The 19,102-nt window shown below is 36.9% G+C and overlaps 2 protein-coding genes across 3 annotated transcripts; one reads left to right on the top strand and one right to left on the bottom strand.

Annotated features, from left to right (window-relative positions):
• Positions 1-1,748: 1,748 nt before the first annotated feature.
• Positions 1,749-5,289, bottom strand: asnsd1 (asparagine synthetase domain containing 1). 2 transcript variants are annotated; one of them, XM_016445673.1, is made up of 7 exons: positions 5,124-5,289; positions 4,922-4,975; positions 4,288-4,363; positions 3,032-4,196; positions 2,590-2,878; positions 2,301-2,482; positions 1,749-2,190 (listed from the first exon to the last, which is right to left on the bottom strand). In XM_016445673.1, the coding sequence occupies exons 4-7, from the start codon at positions 4,141-4,143 to the stop codon at positions 1,944-1,946; spliced, it is 1,830 nt and encodes a 609-aa protein (XP_016301159.1). In that variant the 5' UTR covers positions 4,144-4,196; positions 4,288-4,363; positions 4,922-4,975; positions 5,124-5,289; the 3' UTR covers positions 1,749-1,943. The 2 variants fall into 2 exon arrangements, with proteins under 2 accessions (XP_016301159.1, XP_016301160.1); XM_016445674.1 differs by having other exon boundaries at positions 2,590-3,004; positions 3,158-4,196.
• Positions 5,290-10,132: 4,843 nt separating this feature from the next.
• On the top strand, positions 10,133-17,183 carry LOC107657533 (solute carrier family 40 member 1). Its single transcript, XM_016445670.1, has 8 exons — positions 10,133-10,428; positions 10,522-10,589; positions 11,313-11,472; positions 11,630-11,745; positions 12,512-12,638; positions 13,669-13,917; positions 14,503-15,123; positions 15,325-17,183. The coding sequence occupies exons 1-8, from the start codon at positions 10,395-10,397 to the stop codon at positions 15,636-15,638; spliced, it is 1,689 nt and encodes a 562-aa protein (XP_016301156.1). The 5' UTR covers positions 10,133-10,394; the 3' UTR covers positions 15,639-17,183.
• Positions 17,184-19,102: the final 1,919 nt, after the last annotated feature.

Below are 19,102 nucleotides of genomic sequence, written 5' to 3'. Positions count from 1 at the left end.
ACTGCGCGTGTGTGGGTCTGACTGAACAACACACAGCAACCTTTAAAACGATTTTGGTGAAACTCTCCGAAAGTGTAAAACTTTACGGTTTTAGCAACTTATTTAAAATCACATGTTAATAAGAGCTTTTGTCACTTTCATTTTCAGCTGACAATGAAAGCAGTTATTTTAGCTACATGTTATGGAACAAGACTGCAAAGGGATATCGAGAATGACACTACTGGGAATTTCAAGCATCTGGGCGGCATTGCAAAGCCGCTGCTTTATGTCGGTCCATGTGTATGGAATAAAATTTTTGACAGTGATTGTATTCCATACATGTGCACTTATCACACACTGGGTCCAGTCACTGGCCAAAACAGGATGTGTGGACACAGTTTATGTGGTTGAGTGCATAATAACTGTTTAGTTGTTGTAGTTGTTTTTAAATATGACCATATTGAGCTTTTACTGTCAGTGTTTGACTTGCATGATTATCATGCACAAAACAATAAACGGTATCATCTATTGAACAGACAAATGATCTTTACCATGAAGCATTCCAGCAGTGGGCTCAAGAATTCCCCAATGTTAAAATAATAAATGATGGTACAAGAAGAAATGAGGTGAGCATCACGGAATGGAGCGATTTGTGAAATAAAATATATATAATTTTTTTTATCAAATGTCTCTGCAGGACAGACATGGTGCTGTTGCCTGTCTTCAACTGACGGTCAAGTTGTGTTCTGTGGATGACCACTTACTAGTTATCGGAGGGTATAACCAGCATCAGATTAAATAATGCACAGTCTCCAGGGAAATGTTTGAAATGGCTTTAAAATAAGAAAAAAAGTTTTATTTTTTTATTTTGCAGAGATACTTTATTCAAAGAGGATTTCAGCCTGAGGAAATTCACAGAGAGGTTCTTTGAAGTGCAAAATAAAGACAAAGAGAGCAACTTATTGCTGTCATACCAATGTAACGATGAGGGTAAGCAGAACAATATCAAGCGTAGCGTTAGTTCTGGCAGGTCACGTTAGTCAAGCTCGCATCAGCTGACTCTTAGCTGATCCCCATCTACCTATGGGAATATGACAGCTAAGCATTCATATATAAGGACCCTCCGTAGTATCAGCAGTTTTCGCATTGCTCAATAGCTAATTACCCTCCTCCATCCCCAACTCCTCCTCTGTCAGTCAGGATTCAGCCTTCTGATTCTCCTTTGAATCAGACTAATTCTAAAATGTGTACATAACATTATTGAACTTTAACGATAACTGCAATACATTTATGTTGGTTCTGTTCTGTTTACGCTGGGGGGGTTATCGCTGCTCTCCCTGCTCTCATCCATGCTAGGCTGCATGGATGTGCAGGGAGTTCTTGCCCAGAACGGAACTATACCGCCAATCCAAACTGTATGCTAATTGTCAATCATCTTTGACGATAGTGGTCCTGACAGAAATGTTTTTTTAACTTTGCTAAACATATGGTCACTCATTTTTAAAACCATTTCCACCTTCAGAAACATCCATATATGGAATTCTGGAGTTGGATGAGGACCTTAAAGTACACTGCATGAAGGAAAAACCTCTCTTGAGTGAAACAAGTTCACGTAATGCATTATGTTTTCTTTTGTATTGTTTGATACAAGATGACATTTCAATACTATTTGTCCTTAATATTAGAGTCAATATCTTTAATGTGTTGTCCTCACTTTGCAGTGTCCTTGATCTTCCATCATACATAGAATGTGACAAATACTTCAAGGACCAACTTCAAAATCCATGTTTATTTAAATGTAGTTCAAACATGTAATGACATACAGAATAAAATCTCTTTTTTTTGTGATGTATTGCCATAAATCTGTTAATTGTACTCATTCCCAATTCCCCAAACCAATCATTTAAGGAGTATATTCATATTAAAAGAACAGAACCAGAAAAGACACCTGTCAGAATATTAAATTAGGTGGCGACAAGCCTTTTGCACTTTTCCGAGGCCTTTTCATGGTTGTCCTCTAACTTGGCAATTCTGGAGCCGAACTGCATGGCTCTCTTAGGCAAGAGAGCAGAGAGTCCCAATCCCAACTCAATAGCTGCTAACCTCAGTAACAGCTTTTCTCCGACTCCTCTAGGTAGAGACAAGTCAGCCTTCTCCGACACAGGTAGTCCGTTAAGGAAACTGACTACATCTTCATCCAAGTACGGGAATCTGAGATAAAAGAAATATATGTATTATGTACAATACTATAGCATTTCATTTTTGGTTGAACAAGTCCTTTAAGCATAAATATTCCTTGAGCTGCAAAGTGTAATTCTTGCCTGGCCTCTTTTCCATGGTCCCCAATGATTCGGTCATCCCTTCCAAGATTTCTTGAGGATATTCGTCCCAGTTCCATAGCCAGCTCTTTGACGAGTCCTTCCAGTCCTGAGTTCTTATACCGCACCCTGTGTCTGGAGTATCCCGCCAGCTGTTCATCTGCTCCTATGCCAGTCAAAACCACCTGCGAGAAGAGGAAAATATAATTTTATACAGTATGACCTAGGACTTACATTAACATCAAGTTTTCATAAAGACTCAATTCAAGTGCAAACAGAAAAACAAAGTTACCTTTGCTTCTGAAGTAAAAAGTTCTTCAACGCCCTCATTTATGAAGCCAATTCCTCTGGCAGCAAACCAGACGGCACATCCAAGGCTATCATCCAGAACAGTGTCCAAAGGGTGCACCAAATGACAGATGCGTTTCTGTCGCATTTCTTTAAGCTCCTCTTGAGTTATGTTAATTTCGATAAAGTTCCATTGGCGCTTTGGACTGAGGTTTTTTAGTTCTTGCAGACCAGCTCTACCGGTTATTCTGTCTGGCACATCAAAGCAGTTAAAGCTCTGTTGATCCGATTGGGTTTCATCAGCATCACAGTCTTTCTTCTTATTTTTCCCTTTCTTCAAAGACTTGGGAGGCACTTTTCCTTCTTGGATTTTGAAAGCAACATTGAGCAGGTCAATGGGTTTGTCTGCAGGGATGTGCCTATCAGCGCTCTGTTGATCCGATTGGGTTTCATCAGCATCACAGTCTTTCTTCTTATTTTTCCCTTTCTTCAAAGACTTGGGAGGCACTTTTCCTTCTTGGATTTTGAAAGCAACATTGAGCAGGTCAATGGGTTTGTCTGCAGGGATGTGCCTATCAGCAAGGCCAGCTAATATCATTGAATCAATTCCCCCAGAGAAAAGAATGGCAATATCAGCTTTCATATGATTGGGGGTCACCATTTCATCTTGAGCAGGTAGGTACCGTACTCTCTTACGGACTGCCTCACTTAGAATGTCAATGAGCGCGCTAACCATTGCTTTCTTTTTAGAGTTTGTTAGGAATTCTTTCAGATTTTCAACAGAGGTCTGAGAAACATTCTGATCTTGTTCAGTTGTAAATGATGAAATGGATGTGTTCATTGGACAAATAGGAGAGGTCAGGTAAAGTCCAGAACCATTTACAGAGACAGATTTGTGAAGACCTTCGAATTTCAATTCCGGGCTTTTATTTGGCCCTTCGCCACTGTCGAAAACCCATGGATAAAGTTCAAATACAACTGGACCTAAAGGTGAAGAGTCTGTTAGGTCAAACCTGTAAACTCCAATAGGTGGTACTTCCTGCCATTGGGACTGAATATTATCTACTGGCAGGGAAGCAACTGATGAAAGTGTGAAAGACGTTCCTTCAGGATCAAATTTCCAAAGCAGACTTCTTCTTCCAAAAAAGTCTCTCCCAAACCAGATACAGCGCTCTACTTTTTGGTAATATATAAAGGCCCAGGGTCCTTTGAGTTGTGATAGTAAAGATAGCATATCTGAGGCGCACTGTGCCATTGACAGGTGATGGAGTATAACTTTGGTGTCATTTTCTCCCTGATCAACTCTCAGACCACCAAATACCTCTCCGTTCCAGAGAAGCATGTTTCCATTGTCATCTTGAAGAGGCTGAGGTGTCAGGCAACCTCTCATGTGAAGCACATGTGCAGAGAAAAGGAGACTGCAGTTTGAGATTGTTTCTGTAATGTCATGGCTAGAGTTGGGCCCTCTGTGTTTGAGATTTTCATGGACATCCACTGGATGCTTATCCAGTGGATTATGCGGCGTGGTCAAACTGACCAAGCAGCAGATACCGCACATGATCTCAAGGCACTATATATCTTAATATTCTTTTCTCATATTATCCAGATCCTCTATAAGAGACAAGATGATGGTCATATTATGAAGCACTCCAATGGTACAATTATTATTTATCATTTATGATTCATTATTTATGAATCTTACCTTTACAAGCGCTAAGGGTCTCTCCTTTGTCTGCCAGGAAGAATATATTGCTGTTGGGCTGCTGGGTGTACACTCTCTGTAAGAATAAGCTTATGAGTACCAGAACATGATATACTAACAAATCTACATAGTCTAAACACAGGAGTCATTATAATTCTTCAAAAACGAAACTAAGTCGTATCCTCTTCATCTAAAAGTATGCCATGAGAAGACCACTGACCTTGAGGTACACGTTGATACCTCTTACATGTAATTACATGCAAAATAAAAGCATTATCATCAAGAAAAATATAACATTGTATTATCTGAATCCCAGTGTTTTGGAAAACACTGGCCTTTTTTTTGGGTTGTTTTTCAAAGTATTATGAAGTATGATGAAGCAGTGACAAGCATACTCTCCTTCTTTCAAAATGAAGAAACTTTGAAATAATTGGAAATACTGATTTCTAAGATTATTGATTATACTATTACAGGTTACAGTTTAAAGTGTTTTTCATAATATATGGTCTTCTATAGGAGCTGTGAAAACTGCAGTTTGTTTTTGTCATCTATAATTGAATGACAGAATCTGCTACTTCAAATGCAGAATGACCCATATGACAGAATAATTAATATAACAAGACGACATACATACCCTGTTTTTCTTCAAATTGCTCAACTCGTCAACGACAATCTTTTGCTCTTTTATCTGTGAATGCATCGTAAAGGTTTGTAAACAGTAATTAAAAGCATAAATTACTACTAAATGTGCTAAACGTACTGCAATTGTGACCATTTTACATAAAGTTATGATTATGACATTATGTAGGCTATACAAAGTATTTTTGATAGGAAACCTTCATGTCCAGCTCCTCTTTTTGTGCACGTTCTTCTTGAGCTCCAGGTTCCGTTCGCTGGCTGTTTGTAGAGGACATTTTATATCAAAACGCTTCGGATGATTCAAGGAAACATTTCTACATGCAAGTGGCTCGTTCGTCGAACACAAATGACGTATGCGGGAGAGGAGACAGCGACGCTTTAAAAGTACGAAATCATTACGAAACCCCTCCCCCCTCACAACTCATACATAAGTGTTTATTACGAAATCATTACGAAACCCCTCCCCCCTCACAACAATGCCTCATGTTACGTTATCGAACTCTTTAAAGAAAATGACAACAATGGTTTGAAGATAGTTACAAGAGACGAGCATTTTAAGAAAGAAATGTGAATGAATGAGTAGGAGAGACTGAGTAAACGGATGGTTTAAATACTGGTAATGTGTCTGGAAAAATAGGATGCATTGTCAAAAATAACAGCTCACATAGGTAATACAAAAAGTGTTTCACCACCAAACAGCTGATATTTGTCGGAAACTGATATAATCTGATACTATCCGATCTGATTCCCTACCATACTTGAAGGTGGACAAAAAATGAATTCATATAATAATTTAGTGTACCACAGGGGTGCCCAAACTCGGTCCTGGAGGGCCGGTGTCCTGAAGAGTTTAGCTCCAACCCCAATCAAACACACCTGAACAAGCTAATCAAGCTCTTATAGGCATACTAGAAACTTACCGGCAGGTGTGTTGAGGCAAGTTGGAGCTAAACTCTGCAGGACACCGGCCCTCCAGGACCGAGTTTGGACACCCCTGGTACCACATCCAAATATTTTTGTTGCAAAGTAAAAGCTGGTTCCTAAATGGAGCTGTTATTATCTGATACTAGGCCTATCCTTTCTGATGTCCTACCACACTTAAGGGGTGGGGGGGGGTAAAAAAAATTAACATGATATCATAACTCTTGTATGCAACATCTTATCCAAAACTTATCCAAATATTTTGTTGCACTGTAACTGGAGAGTTTTGCTCAAAACACAAAGCACCTTGTTTGCATTTTAACCTTCAAAAGCAGTCTAAGCTGACAAGATTTTACTGTCTTACTGTAAAAATGTTGCATCCCATCGGATACAAGTAGTATTTAGTGTACAATGGAGCCTTTAGATTTTTTTTCTCCGACAACACTAAATAGCCAACATGCCACAATCCTAAATCCAAAATCCACGAGACCATCGCTTGTGATGACAAAAGGTTTTGTAACACATCCCTGAAATGTATTTATACACATGTATTGACAATATAGGTCAGTATTATGCATTCAAGCTGATTTTAGAATATTTCACACCCAGGGCAGTGACCTACTATTAGAATTTTTTCATTACCAAAACAGCTGATGTCTATATTATCTTATACTATCCTATCTGATATCCTACCATACTTGAGGGGGGATTAAAAAAATAACATGATATTGTAACTCAGTGTGTGACATTTACTTATCCAAATGTTTTTGTTGCCCAGTAACTGGAGAGCATCCCTGAAATGATCACATGTATATTGAGACAAAAGACAGTTTGTGATTTAGTTTTGATTAAGATGATTAAATCAACATATTTCCAGGACCTGTCAAATACGTAAAATGTATTTTAACATACTAAGGTGACCAGATTGCTCAAATGGAGGCATTTAAAATATCTTTGAAATCTCACTTGTGATTATCTATGCCTCAAAAAACAGGGATAATATATTTTTGTACGTTTTTGTTTTTTAAATGTTGTGGGTTCCATATACTGTTATAATTATTAATCGTTAATACAACTTTGTTAATTCAACTTTTTAATATAATTTATCAAAAATCACACTATGAAAAATATTAAATAGCAACCACTGCAAATCGCAAACAGATCGAAACAGTATTTATCTTTTAACAAAAATATGACTTTACAAAAATGCATTGCAAAAATGAAAATAAATAAATAAATATCAGATAAAACTGTATTTAACAAATATTAATATTTTCTAACTATTTTCATTTTCACAAACCGTGAATATACTGTATACAATAATTACATATTTTTTCAAATATTATTTTATGGTTGTGCTTTTGGAAGTGGATCTGTAATTATAATTTTAATATAAATTATAATTGTTGAAAGTGTAATTGTTTAGTTAGGGACAGTCCCAGTTTTTGGTGTCTTGTACCCTGGAAAACGTGAACATTTGGTCACCCTAAAAAATACCCCTCTAGCTGACACTACCTATGATTTTTAATCAGATCAAGCTTTTTTCATTCTTCATGATTCTCTGTCGATGTTCAATACAAAGAACAAAAACAAAAAAAAAAACCTATTGTCTGATCAAAAACGGTCTGACGCATTGTACTGGCAGACTTAAAACTATTTTAAGATTTGAGTCATCTCAAGTGCACTCTCGACATGCACTTAATTATTCAGATATTAAAAGCAAGCACCTAGAAGTCATTTTAATCTGTTGTCTGTAGCTCTAAACATAGAATTCATTGGTTTTGGTAATCATTCCTATTTTTAATAGTTAGATCCCACTCTCCTGTTTCGTAAACTTCTAACCTCATTCATGACACTGAAAACCTGCATTTACTGAATTACAGTGTTTGTGTTTGCGGTCCTGTTGATTGTGCATTATCCCCCATGTTGTACAGTTCTGTTGAAATGTGTGGTCACCCATGAAAGGCTTAAGTGTTAAATCATGTGGACAATGTTTACTTGTGTGTAATATCACAAACACACTAGTTTGTTTGGGTTCAGTCATGGTTATGGCAGTAAGCGAACTCTGCGTACTCCTGTATTGATTCTAGACACCTGTGTAAAGTTTGGATCCTTATCAGAAGAAAATGGTCAATATCCAGGGTTACTAAATATGTTCCTCTACCGATTTGTCAGATAAAAGAAAACCAAATTTGATTCAATGTAGATGTAAAGGATATGATCAAGCAAGGTGTAAAGCAGTCGTGTTATGAGACCAACAGAGTGATAGAGAACAATACCAAGTCTGTGACCTGAGTAATCTGGTTCCATGTCTTAAATTTCTGTGGATAGGATGGTTCTGTGTGAAGCATGACTTAGCTTTGAGCCTTGTGTTAATCGGATGCTTCCTAATCGTCAGACTTTTTAATCAAGCCCAAACCATTAGATGTTGCTTTGTCATGCAAATTCTGCAGCAAACAAATATGAGAACCCCCTAACAAAGATGTATAACGACACAATCCTTTCTGTTTGTTATGTGTTTGTAAATGTGATACATCATTGCATCATGTTATTACTTAAAAATAACCAAACCGAGCAAAGCATTACTTCACTTTTTATGCATTATCGTGTCAAAAAAACATGAAGATACAAACAGATATAAAAAAAAACATGCTACAAGCTTCTGCATAGCCAATGTTAAATGAAAAACATCCACTCAGGCTATCAAACGACTGAAATGCACTCTTTTGAGCCTCTCGTGGTTAGGCAATAATTGGGTTGAAGAAGTGAATGTGAGTGTGTAATAAAGCAACTTTCCTTCAAACCAAAAGCAGAAGGCAAAAACACATTCCTGGACATACATAACTTTATAATAACCGTAGCTTTTGGGTGTTTTTCTAATATTTCACATTATGTTTGTTTGTGTGCTCAAAACTGCTGTGTGTTAATACTGACACTAAGTACTGGCCTGAATAGAATAAATCTGGATACTATTGGGAAGAGCCATTCACTGCCAAGCTGTTGGGAAATAGCTGTCAATGATCCAAAGTGCAACTCAGTACAGCGAAAAAAGAAAACTTCCAGAGCTGATTGTGAAAATTGTTGAAAATAAAATCAAACTATCTATCTATCTATCTATCTATCTATCTATCTATCTATCTATCTATCTACCTATCTATCTATCTATCTATCTATCTATCTATTTATATTTTATGCCTGGAAGTTTCTAGTATGCCTAGTAAGAGCTTGATTAGCTGGTTCAGGTGTGTTTAATTAGGGTTGGAGCTAAACTCTGCAGGACACCGGCCCTCCAGGACCGAGTTTGGAGACCCCTGAACTAGATGCTTGGTATTTAATAAAATGTTTACACTGATTTTATGTCAACTCTACTGTTCATCGAGGCTTATGTTACAAAATTTCCAAATGACAGAGATGTACTGTGCACCTTTTAGGTCCTTGAGTCCAACAGAACACCCATCAAAGTGGGTCATGCTGACACATAAAGAGATTATCTAATGCTAGTGTTGATACTGATATGGGTTTTTAATGGTATACCAACTGAATGATAACTAATAAGATATATAGGCCTGTATAATTTAAAAGACACAAAAAAGTGTATTATGTAGTGAAATTATATATGTAGGAGAGTCTGGAGAGTTGTCACACATCAAACAAAAAGTAATAATGCTACTATTAATAATTACTTAAATATGAATTAAACATTTCTTCCATTACCCATGTATGCACCAAGGGTCTGAGAGTAACGCAATTTCAATTCTCTGTGTGTATGTGCTGTACATGTGGAAGAATTGACAATAAAGCAGACTTGACTTGACTTGATTTTGTGACAACATGCCCCAATAACTTTATTATATTGTTGACCCTTATCTTAATGTAGTCTATGCTATTGTGCTTACAGTTTGTTCACTTAACCAACAGCTATAGCATGTCAAGTGTGGTAGTATTAAATTTTGCTTTGAAGGACGGAATTCACAAAAACATAATTTAACAGGGGATTAAACTAGGTGTTTGAAATCATGTAGAAGGCACTTCTGAAGAAACAAGCGTTTGTGACAACTAGCCCCGTCTCCCCTATAATAAGATGTATAGACTTTATACATTAGCTCTTTATATTTTTATTTTAGCTGTATTTTGCAAATCCATTTAGTGGATCAGAATCATGACTTTGACCTTGTTAAACAAGCTCGAGAAACACTCTTTCTGGTTCTGTCTTTGTTGAGCGCAAAAGGGGCGGAGTCTATTATCGCTATATTATCAGCAGTCTGCCTGACGGGCTGTTTGGTAAACACGGTGCTCGGCTGCGTTCGCGAGCCCTTTCGGGAATTATATGTTTTTACACTTTTAGTCGTTCTAGAAGGGGTTATTTCTCTCCAACTTCAGCTACAGTGATAGCTAAGTTTGGAGAGGAGAGAAGGGAAATATTCGTGTTTTTGCGCAGGAAATATTTGCAGCGAATATTTTACTTTTCCTGTTGAACCTGAACAATACAAAGGAACTAAAATCCTGACAAATACAACCGAACAAATACAATCGATATTCAACGCACAATGGACAGAACTGCATCTAAAAAACCTTGCTGTGGTAAGTGTTTTGCGAATTCGTCTGCAGTAGAATGCTGTGAGGTATAAGAAGAAAATAATAAACAACCTTGCACTTGCATTTCTGTCTCTTCAGAAAGATTTTGCGAATTCTTCAAGTCTGCGAAATTCCTCATTTACCTAGGACATGCCTTGTCAACATGGGTAAGAGTCTCTTTGCATTAGGATCTGTTTTTGACAGATCGTTCTTCTTTGAAGAACAGGGACCTATATATATTTATTTGCATATGTTGCATACATGTCATTATATTTGCTATTGCATTTTATTCATATTATTTTTATTTTGTATTTGTATTTTAGATTTTCACACACACACACACACACACACACACATACAAATAGATGTATTGATTAAATATAAGATTAAATTAAATGTAATTCTTTTTATTGTGTCTCTCTAATTACTTTTTCCTACATTTTTAGCAGCACTGAAGGGTTAAAATCTCCAGAATTCCTCTATTTTTGTCTTAAAATCAGGGAAATTCGACTTTTTTCATAAAAACTTAATTTATTTTATGTGTAAAAATTCTAATAAGTTGTAATAACCAAAAACCATAACTAAAGTTATTTGGCCATATTACTAAATTATATTAGCACATCTCTTATCATCACAGCACAGTGACAGTTTGAAGATCAGAAATGACAATAACTTTACTCCAGTATTTTCAAAATTCATATCATAACAAAAATAAAAACCGGTATTCGGTATGAACCGGTGTACCGCCCAGCACTAGTGTGTGTGTGTTTTTATTAATATGTTGCTATTAAAACAGGTAATGTGAGCTGCAAAATACTTATACCTATTTTTTTTTTGTATGGATCCCCTATAGTGTTTTGACTGAAGACCATTGTGTCATTATGTTACAGGGGGATCGGATGTGGAATTTTGCTGTGGCTGTGTTTTTGGTGGAGCTGTATGGCAATAGTTTACTCCTGACAGCTGTGTATGGACTGGTGGTTGCGGGGTCTGTCCTCTTACTGGGCGCTATTATTGGTGACTGGGTGGACAAAAACCCCAGACTGAAAGGTAAACATGGCAAAGCTCCAAAAAACAGAGCATGCAGAATTATTGTGAAACATGACACATTACTGAGAGCATGCATCACTTCTCATTATGCCAATTATTCCAACTTTTTTTTTTTTTTACTAAATGCAATTTGAATCTTTTTCTTTCTCAATTTCAGTGGCACAGACGTCTTTGGTTGTCCAGAACAGTGCTGTCATTCTCTGTGGAGTCCTTCTGATGGCCGTTTTCCAGTTTAAAGAACAGCTTACTATCATGTACAGTGGATGGTTGCTTGTGAGTATTTAAAAAGACGTGACAGTTTCCTTTCTAGTAAAACTCTGACACTATTCATCAGTATTTGCTGAATGTGTAATAAATAGTTCTTCAAAAGCACTCAGAACTGATCTAGATTCATGTACTAATAAAGAAAGTCTTCATTTTTCAAAAGCAGAACCTTCTTGCTGCAGTTCTTGGTGGCCTCCAGTTTTGTTCTTGCTCCAGTTTTATGCAAATAGTTTCACTCTTAAACGTGCCTCGCTATTTAAAATGTTTGAAAAAAGGTTTTTCTTCATAGCTGGCAGTGGCAAACAATCTCCTTATAACAGGATATTCAGAGTTATGTCAAGCTTCTCAGTCATTTCGGACCTATATAGGAGGTAATGTTGTCTAAAACATAGAGCTCCCTTCTTTATTCTGCATGGACTCAACTTAAGTTCTTGCTACTGAAACATGACACCTTGATAACAAAATGTTGACGTGCTGTCAGCAGAATCCAGGGATGTCATGTGAGCAGAAAGCATGTTGCTTGCTCAATAGGGCTGGAAAGCTTTAACTTAACATATACAATAACAGACAAAACCTGCTTTTTGTCCCGGTGTCACTGAGGTGAAGAATCCATACAGCAGACAAAATGGGGCTTGTTTTTTTTTTGTTGTTCTGGACTGTTCCTGAATATCAAGTCATGCTTTTTATGTCAGTGGACTAACAACAAATAACAATATTTGCTACTATTTTGGACACAGTGACATATTTTTTAATTACATGTTCGTTGTCATTGCAGACATCATGCTACATTTTGGTCATCACCATTGCTAACATCGCTAACTTGGCCAGCACAGCTATGTCCATCACCATCCAGAGGGACTGGGTTGTGGTTGTGGCTGGAGATGATCGGAGCAAATTGGCAGGTCAGGATTCGAAATGTCTCACCTTCTTCAACCTTCATTATAATGGCCCCAAACGTATTTGGACAAAACTTAAAATGTATGAATTTCATCCCATTACATAACAAAATATCAAGTTAATTTTAACCAACTAGTCTCATGGTGGTTTTAAGCCTTTATTGATGATATTTCAATATTTATAAAGTCAGTTCCTAGCAGAGTTAACACATCACATTAACAATAGACGTGTTCCACTAAAAGTTTGATAACAGAAAATTGTCCAAATCATTTTGTCTTTATTTTGACCAAATGAATCTGTTGTTGTAAATCTAAAAACAAACATACTGTAGTAAAATCATTTTGAATTTTGTGTATAATTTTGTATTTGTATATATTTTTTTGTTATTTAATTGAATGTGGCTTAAGTGTCCAAATACGTTTTTCAACCACTGTATTGTCTATAAAACTCATCTCACCTAGTCGAGGAAACTCATAAAATACATTACAGCTCTTTCTCCATCAATCATCTTATCTGTATAGAGTGCTTGCATCAGCTGTCAGTCCTTATGACTCTCAATGTACCCAGTGAACCCATTAACCTGCAGTGAAAGTGCATGAAAGTTAGCACATAGCCAATATGTATATTATATAGGGATATACATTACCATTCAAAAGTAATAAGGGTAGTATGAAAGATTAATCTTGCAAGACTGGAGTAATGGCTGCTGGAGTAATTCACCTTTACCATCACAGGAATACATTACATTTTAAAATATATTACAATAGAAAACAATGATTTTATATTGCAATAATATTTTACAATATTACTGTTTTTACTGTATTTTTATGAAGTAAATGCAGCTTTGGTGAGCATAAGAGACTTTTTTCAAAAACATTGAAAAAATCTTGCAGACACCATCATTTACAGAATCACTTGTACTGTATCTCTCTCTCTCTCTCTCTCTATATATATATATATATATATAATCACAGAATATATCCTATTTTTCCATAACTGTACTCCCTATTGTTTTCTATATTTCTATTTTGTTAGATATGAACGCAACTGTAAGAATAATCGACCAGTTAACCAACATTCTGGCTCCAATGCTTGTGGGCCAGATCATGGCATTCGGTTCCCATTTCATCGGCTGTGGTTTTATCTCGGGTTGGAATGTGTTCTCCATGTGCTTGGAGTACTTCCTGCTTCGGAAAGTTTATCAGAAGACTCCAGCACTTGCCTTCAAGGCAGGACAGAAAGACGCTGATGACCAAGAGCTGAAGCATCTCAACGTACAAAAAGGTTTGTAATACCACCCAAACTCTTCTGGCACTTTCCACAAATAGAGTCCCAATACTTTTTTTTTTTTTTAGTATGACAGTAAAAAGTGATTTTTGTTGTGAGCACATTTGAATATGTTAGACTATTATCGAACATAAGATTAAGACAACATAACAAGTATGCAATATTGATCTGCCTTAAAATACAAATTTTCACCTGCCCCACTTTTTGCACAACCCTGTTACCTATTGGTTTTCTCCCATTACAAAAAATTAACATTCTTTAAATTTGTGACACCCTGGAAGATAATAATATATTTAATCAATAAGTTTCTCAAACTAGTGTTCACTGCACTTGTCAAGCTCAACCATCTAACCATATTACTAAAGTTTTTTTTTTTTTTTTTTTACTAACCATAAACCAGCATTTGTTCAGGGTAAATCTGAAACCCTGTTACTAGCCTGTTATTTCCAATTCTGGATTAGTTATTTTCTTCCATTTTTGACCAATTTTGAAGATTAAGCACCTTTTCACTAATCATTTGCTAAAAAACAAAACAAAAACACAGTCATTTTACTTTTGTGGTTTTCCAATTCACTGTTGCAGAGATTGGAAATAATGAAAGTCCAGTTGAAGGCTCCCAGCTGATGAATGAATCTGCTGAGGTGAAGAAGAACACCAGTTGCTGCTACCAAATGACAGAACCCATCCGCACCTTTAAGGATGGCTGGGTGGCCTACTACAACCAGTCCATCTTCTTTGCTGGCATGTCTCTGGCTTTCCTCTACATGACCGTTCTGGGCTTCGACTGCATCACCACAGGCTATGCGTACACTCAGGGCCTGAATGGCTCCGTGCTCAGTCTCCTCATGGGAGCTTCAGCTATATCTGGAATCTGTGGAACGGTGGCCTTCACCTGGATCAGAAAGAAGTGTGGCCTGATCAGAACCGGCTTCATCGCTGGAGTCGCCCAACTGTCTTGCCTCATGCTCTGCGTAGCATCTGTCTTTGCTCCTGGCAGCCCTTTCGATCTCAGCGTCTCACCCTTCGACGAGGTCTTAAAGCATCTGTTTGGAGACAGCGGCTCGCTGCGTGAGAGTCCTACTCTTGTTCCTACAATTAAACCACAGATCCAGATTAACGCCACTGTTTTTGAGGAAGCCCCGCAAGTAGAGTCCTACATGTCTGTCAGTCTTCTTTTCGCCGGTGTCATTGCTGCTAGAATTGGTGAGTAAATGAGCAACCAACAGCAAACAATAGAAATAGTTTTAGTCATTATTTTCTGTTATCTTCAAGGGGAAGATGATGATATCCGTATCACCTGAAAGTTATAAAGCCAACCTTTGAGGCCAAAAACAACAAGGCATGTTTGAGATAATTGCGTATTGATGCATTATGTTTTAATTGATTTTCCTGAATTGCTTTCAGGTCTTTGGTCCTTTGATTTGACCGTGACCCAGCTGATCCAAGAGAATGTGATTGAATCCGAGAGAGGCGTCATCAACGGCGTCCAGAACTCCATGAACTATCTTCTTGATCTCCTACACTTCATCATGGTCATCCTTGCACCAAATCCAGAGGCCTTCGGCCTTCTCGTGATCATCTCGGTTTCCTTTGTTGCTATGGGACATATGATGTATTTCAGGTTTGCCTATAAAAGCCTCCGGAGTAGACTCTTCCTGTTCTGTTCACCCGAGCAGAAGCCAGATCCCAATATTCCCTCACTTCCCAACTCTGTATAACTTTTAAAGAGACCGTAGGCCAATTTCTGCTAGAGTATGGCATGCTGTGTTCTTCGAGAACCTCGCCAGGAACCCGTTCCATCTGTTTTACTAACATGCATGCTTTTGCTGCTTGTGCATTGAGTATATAGTCTTTGCCATTAGCCAAAATAACAAAGGCGAGAAGGAGCTCTCCTTAGCGTAGCTTAGAATAGAAATATGTCAAAAAAGCATACATTACTTCCCTCAATCATACATTTAGTTTAAGGTGCTGTAAAATTGCCTGAGAACTAATCATAGGGGGAAAGAACGGGAACTATGGTTCTTATGGGTTATACATGCTTTAATTACTTTTGTAAAAGCTCCAAAGCAAAAATGGGCATATTTATTCTACTTTTACGTATTTTATTAGTTTTTCGACTTTATGGTCATAGTTAACCTTCAGACTAGGTATATAAGTTTTACAATGCGCTCTACTTTAAGATAGTATAGTTTTGTAATACTTTTGTAATTGCAAGCCATGGTTAAAGTCTCTTTGATAGTTATTTGGAGTGTGCTAGTTATTCATTCAGGAATGCTTATATAACGCTTATATATTTATATACATGTAGTCAGTATTCTGTATCTCGGCTTCAGTGGTGCTAGATTGTTATTATAACTCTTCTGGAAAGCTATGCAGACATATACGGTTTGTACATGTAACCAAAGTGGATTTTTTTCACCATGTGGAAGTGAGGGAATTGCAGCCGTTTTCTTATGTTAAACATTCTGAATATTATTGGTGTGAGATTTAGGCCCTGATACACTCAACCCATTGCAACTAGAGTTTTTAGCACTAGATTTGTTTTTGTCCTGTTTGATTTGAAAGTGATTTTAGCACATAATTCTTTTTGCAAAGATTGTTACACAAGCACTTTACATGATTACACTTTTTCCATTACAAAATAATTAGCGCAACAAGACACTTCAGGTATTAAGACATTTGCACAAAATAGTAGCAGTCCTGCATTAACACAGGATTTTTTTTTTTTTTTACAAGATTTCATATCTGCTTCAAAATCACAACAAAATTGGGATTTTAGAACTAGCTAATAACTGAAACAACCTCTTGATTTTTACTGCTCTGTAAGTGATGACACACCTGTTTTCCCTTCATTCAAATCAAATGCTAATCTAGACAGCACAGAGTAAACATTAAAGACCTGCCTATGAGCCACAAAAGCTACAATCGTTAAGGTACTAACATCCTTTTGACAACCACAGCTGGCTCGACATATATATGAAGTATTTTGTAATAGTTGTGTAATATTGCTGTTGGACACCAGCGGGAATCCACCATATGCACAGAACAGAGAAGGGATTATTGAGTCCAGTGTGGATGGCTGGTTTGAAGTGCAGCTGGTCACAAACACAGGTGCCAAGTCACTGATGGTTTACTTCACTTGTTAGGCAAGCATTTTTAACATGCCAGGATTTTGTCATGAGGCCCTTACGAACATACTGTCAGTTTTTAAACAATTGCTTCAGTGCATACTGTCTTTCTATGAATGTGAAGCCTTATTTACATCTGTAAAAAAAAAAGTTTTATATTCTCGTGTTCTAGACAGCACAGAGTAAACATTAAAGACCTGCCTATGAGCCACAAAAGCTACAATCGTTAAGGTACTAACATCCTTTTGACAACCACAGCTGGCTCGACATATATATGAAGTATTTTGTAATAGTTGTGTAATATTGCTGTTGGACACCAGCGGGAATCCACCATATGCACAGAACAGAGAAGGGATTATTGAGTCCAGTGTGGATGGCTGGTTTGAAGTGCAGCTGGTCACAAACACAGGTGCCAAGTCACTGATGGTTTACTTCACTTGTTAGGCAAGCATTTTTAACATGCCAGGATTTTGTCATGAGGCCCTTACGAACATACTGTCAGTTTTTAAACACTTAATTGCTTCAGTGCATACTGTCTTTCTATGAATGTGAAGCCTTATTTACATCTGTAAAAAAAAAAGTTTTATATTCTCGTGTTTAGTTTTATTTTAATTCAGCTTTGTCCTCCTATGTAACACCACACAGAAGATCTTGCCCTTGACACAATTACAAAATGAAACACTTGCAAAAAAATTGTGCTTAAAACCCAGTTGAATGTAATGCAAGAACAAATGTACATTATTTTTTTATGGGAGCATACTCCTGTTGTGTGGTATACTTGCGATAATTGTGGTTCACACAACACTGCAGGGGGAATATACAACTCAAGACTTGTACCGCATCTCACTTCAACCGAAATAAACAGATTTGTACCCAAATGCAATGTTTGAGTGATCTGAAATAAGTAGAGGGATGATTTCAAGAGGTCGACTGTGAACCGGGAGGAGCTGGAACACATCCTTAATTGCTTCAGTGCATACTGTCTTTCTATGAATGTGAAGCCTTATTTACATCTGTAAAAAAAAAAGTTTTATATTCTCGTGTTGTTTTATTTTAATTCAGCTTTGTCCTCCTATGTAACACCACACAGAAGATCTTGCCCTTGACACAATTACAAAATGAAACACTTGCAAAAAAATTGTGCTTAAAACCCAGTTGAATGTAATGCAAGAACAAATGTACATTATTTTTTTATGGGAGCATACTCCTGTTGTGTGGTATACTTGCGATAATTGTGGTTCACACAACACTGCAGGGGGAATATACAACTCAAGACTTGTACCGCATCTCACTTCAACCGAAATAAACAGATTTGTACCCAAATGCAATGTTTGAGTGATTTGAAATAAGTAGAGGGATGATTGTGAGGTCGACTGTGAACCGGGAGGAGCTGGAACACATCCAGCGGCAATAGGACAGGGTCACATTCCTCAGAAGTGTTTGCTGGTAATTTTCTCTAAAAGGCCCTTTCAGACTTTTTTGGTTAATGCACCAACTTAAAGCCGAGTTCATCTTGGCTTGCATGAGAAGCAAAGACAAAGAACAACCTGATTACATGGCAGTGACATTGTTTACCATGTCTGTAGATTACATTAGAACACAGAAAGAGAATAACAACTGAATTAAAGTAACTGAGAGACGTTACCACTAAAAAACTATATATGGGTCAAAGACATTAAGATGTCCACATCAAAAGAAATTTTCAAAAGTGATTTTATGTCCATAGAAAGCACATTAAATGTAAGTAAAGTGTCTACTTTTAAGGTTTCAAATAAGTTTTTGGAGAATAAAATGTCAAAATTTGGTTGAAATAATGTTACATTGTCATTCAGTGTAACACAATATTTATGTAAAAATTCAAACAAGCTTATTCTGACGTGTACATATTAAAATATATAAAAGGTATAAGGGAGCATATATTAAATTTGATTGCGTTTTAAATGAGTAAAAAATTCTTACTGACAAATGGGCAAAACCTAGGATAGTGGCAAATTTAAAAAATGTTAAAATTACAAATAATTAGTATTTGGGGTGAAAGTAATTAGTCTTTTAAT

The sequence above is a fragment of the Sinocyclocheilus anshuiensis genome, unplaced genomic scaffold, assembly GCF_001515605.1.
Source record: "Sinocyclocheilus anshuiensis isolate Anshui unplaced genomic scaffold, SAMN03320099.WGS_v1.1 scaffold179, whole genome shotgun sequence".
Classification (NCBI taxonomy): Eukaryota; Metazoa; Chordata; class Actinopteri; order Cypriniformes; family Cyprinidae; genus Sinocyclocheilus; species Sinocyclocheilus anshuiensis.
This window is presented reverse-complemented; position numbering and strand designations above follow the sequence as displayed.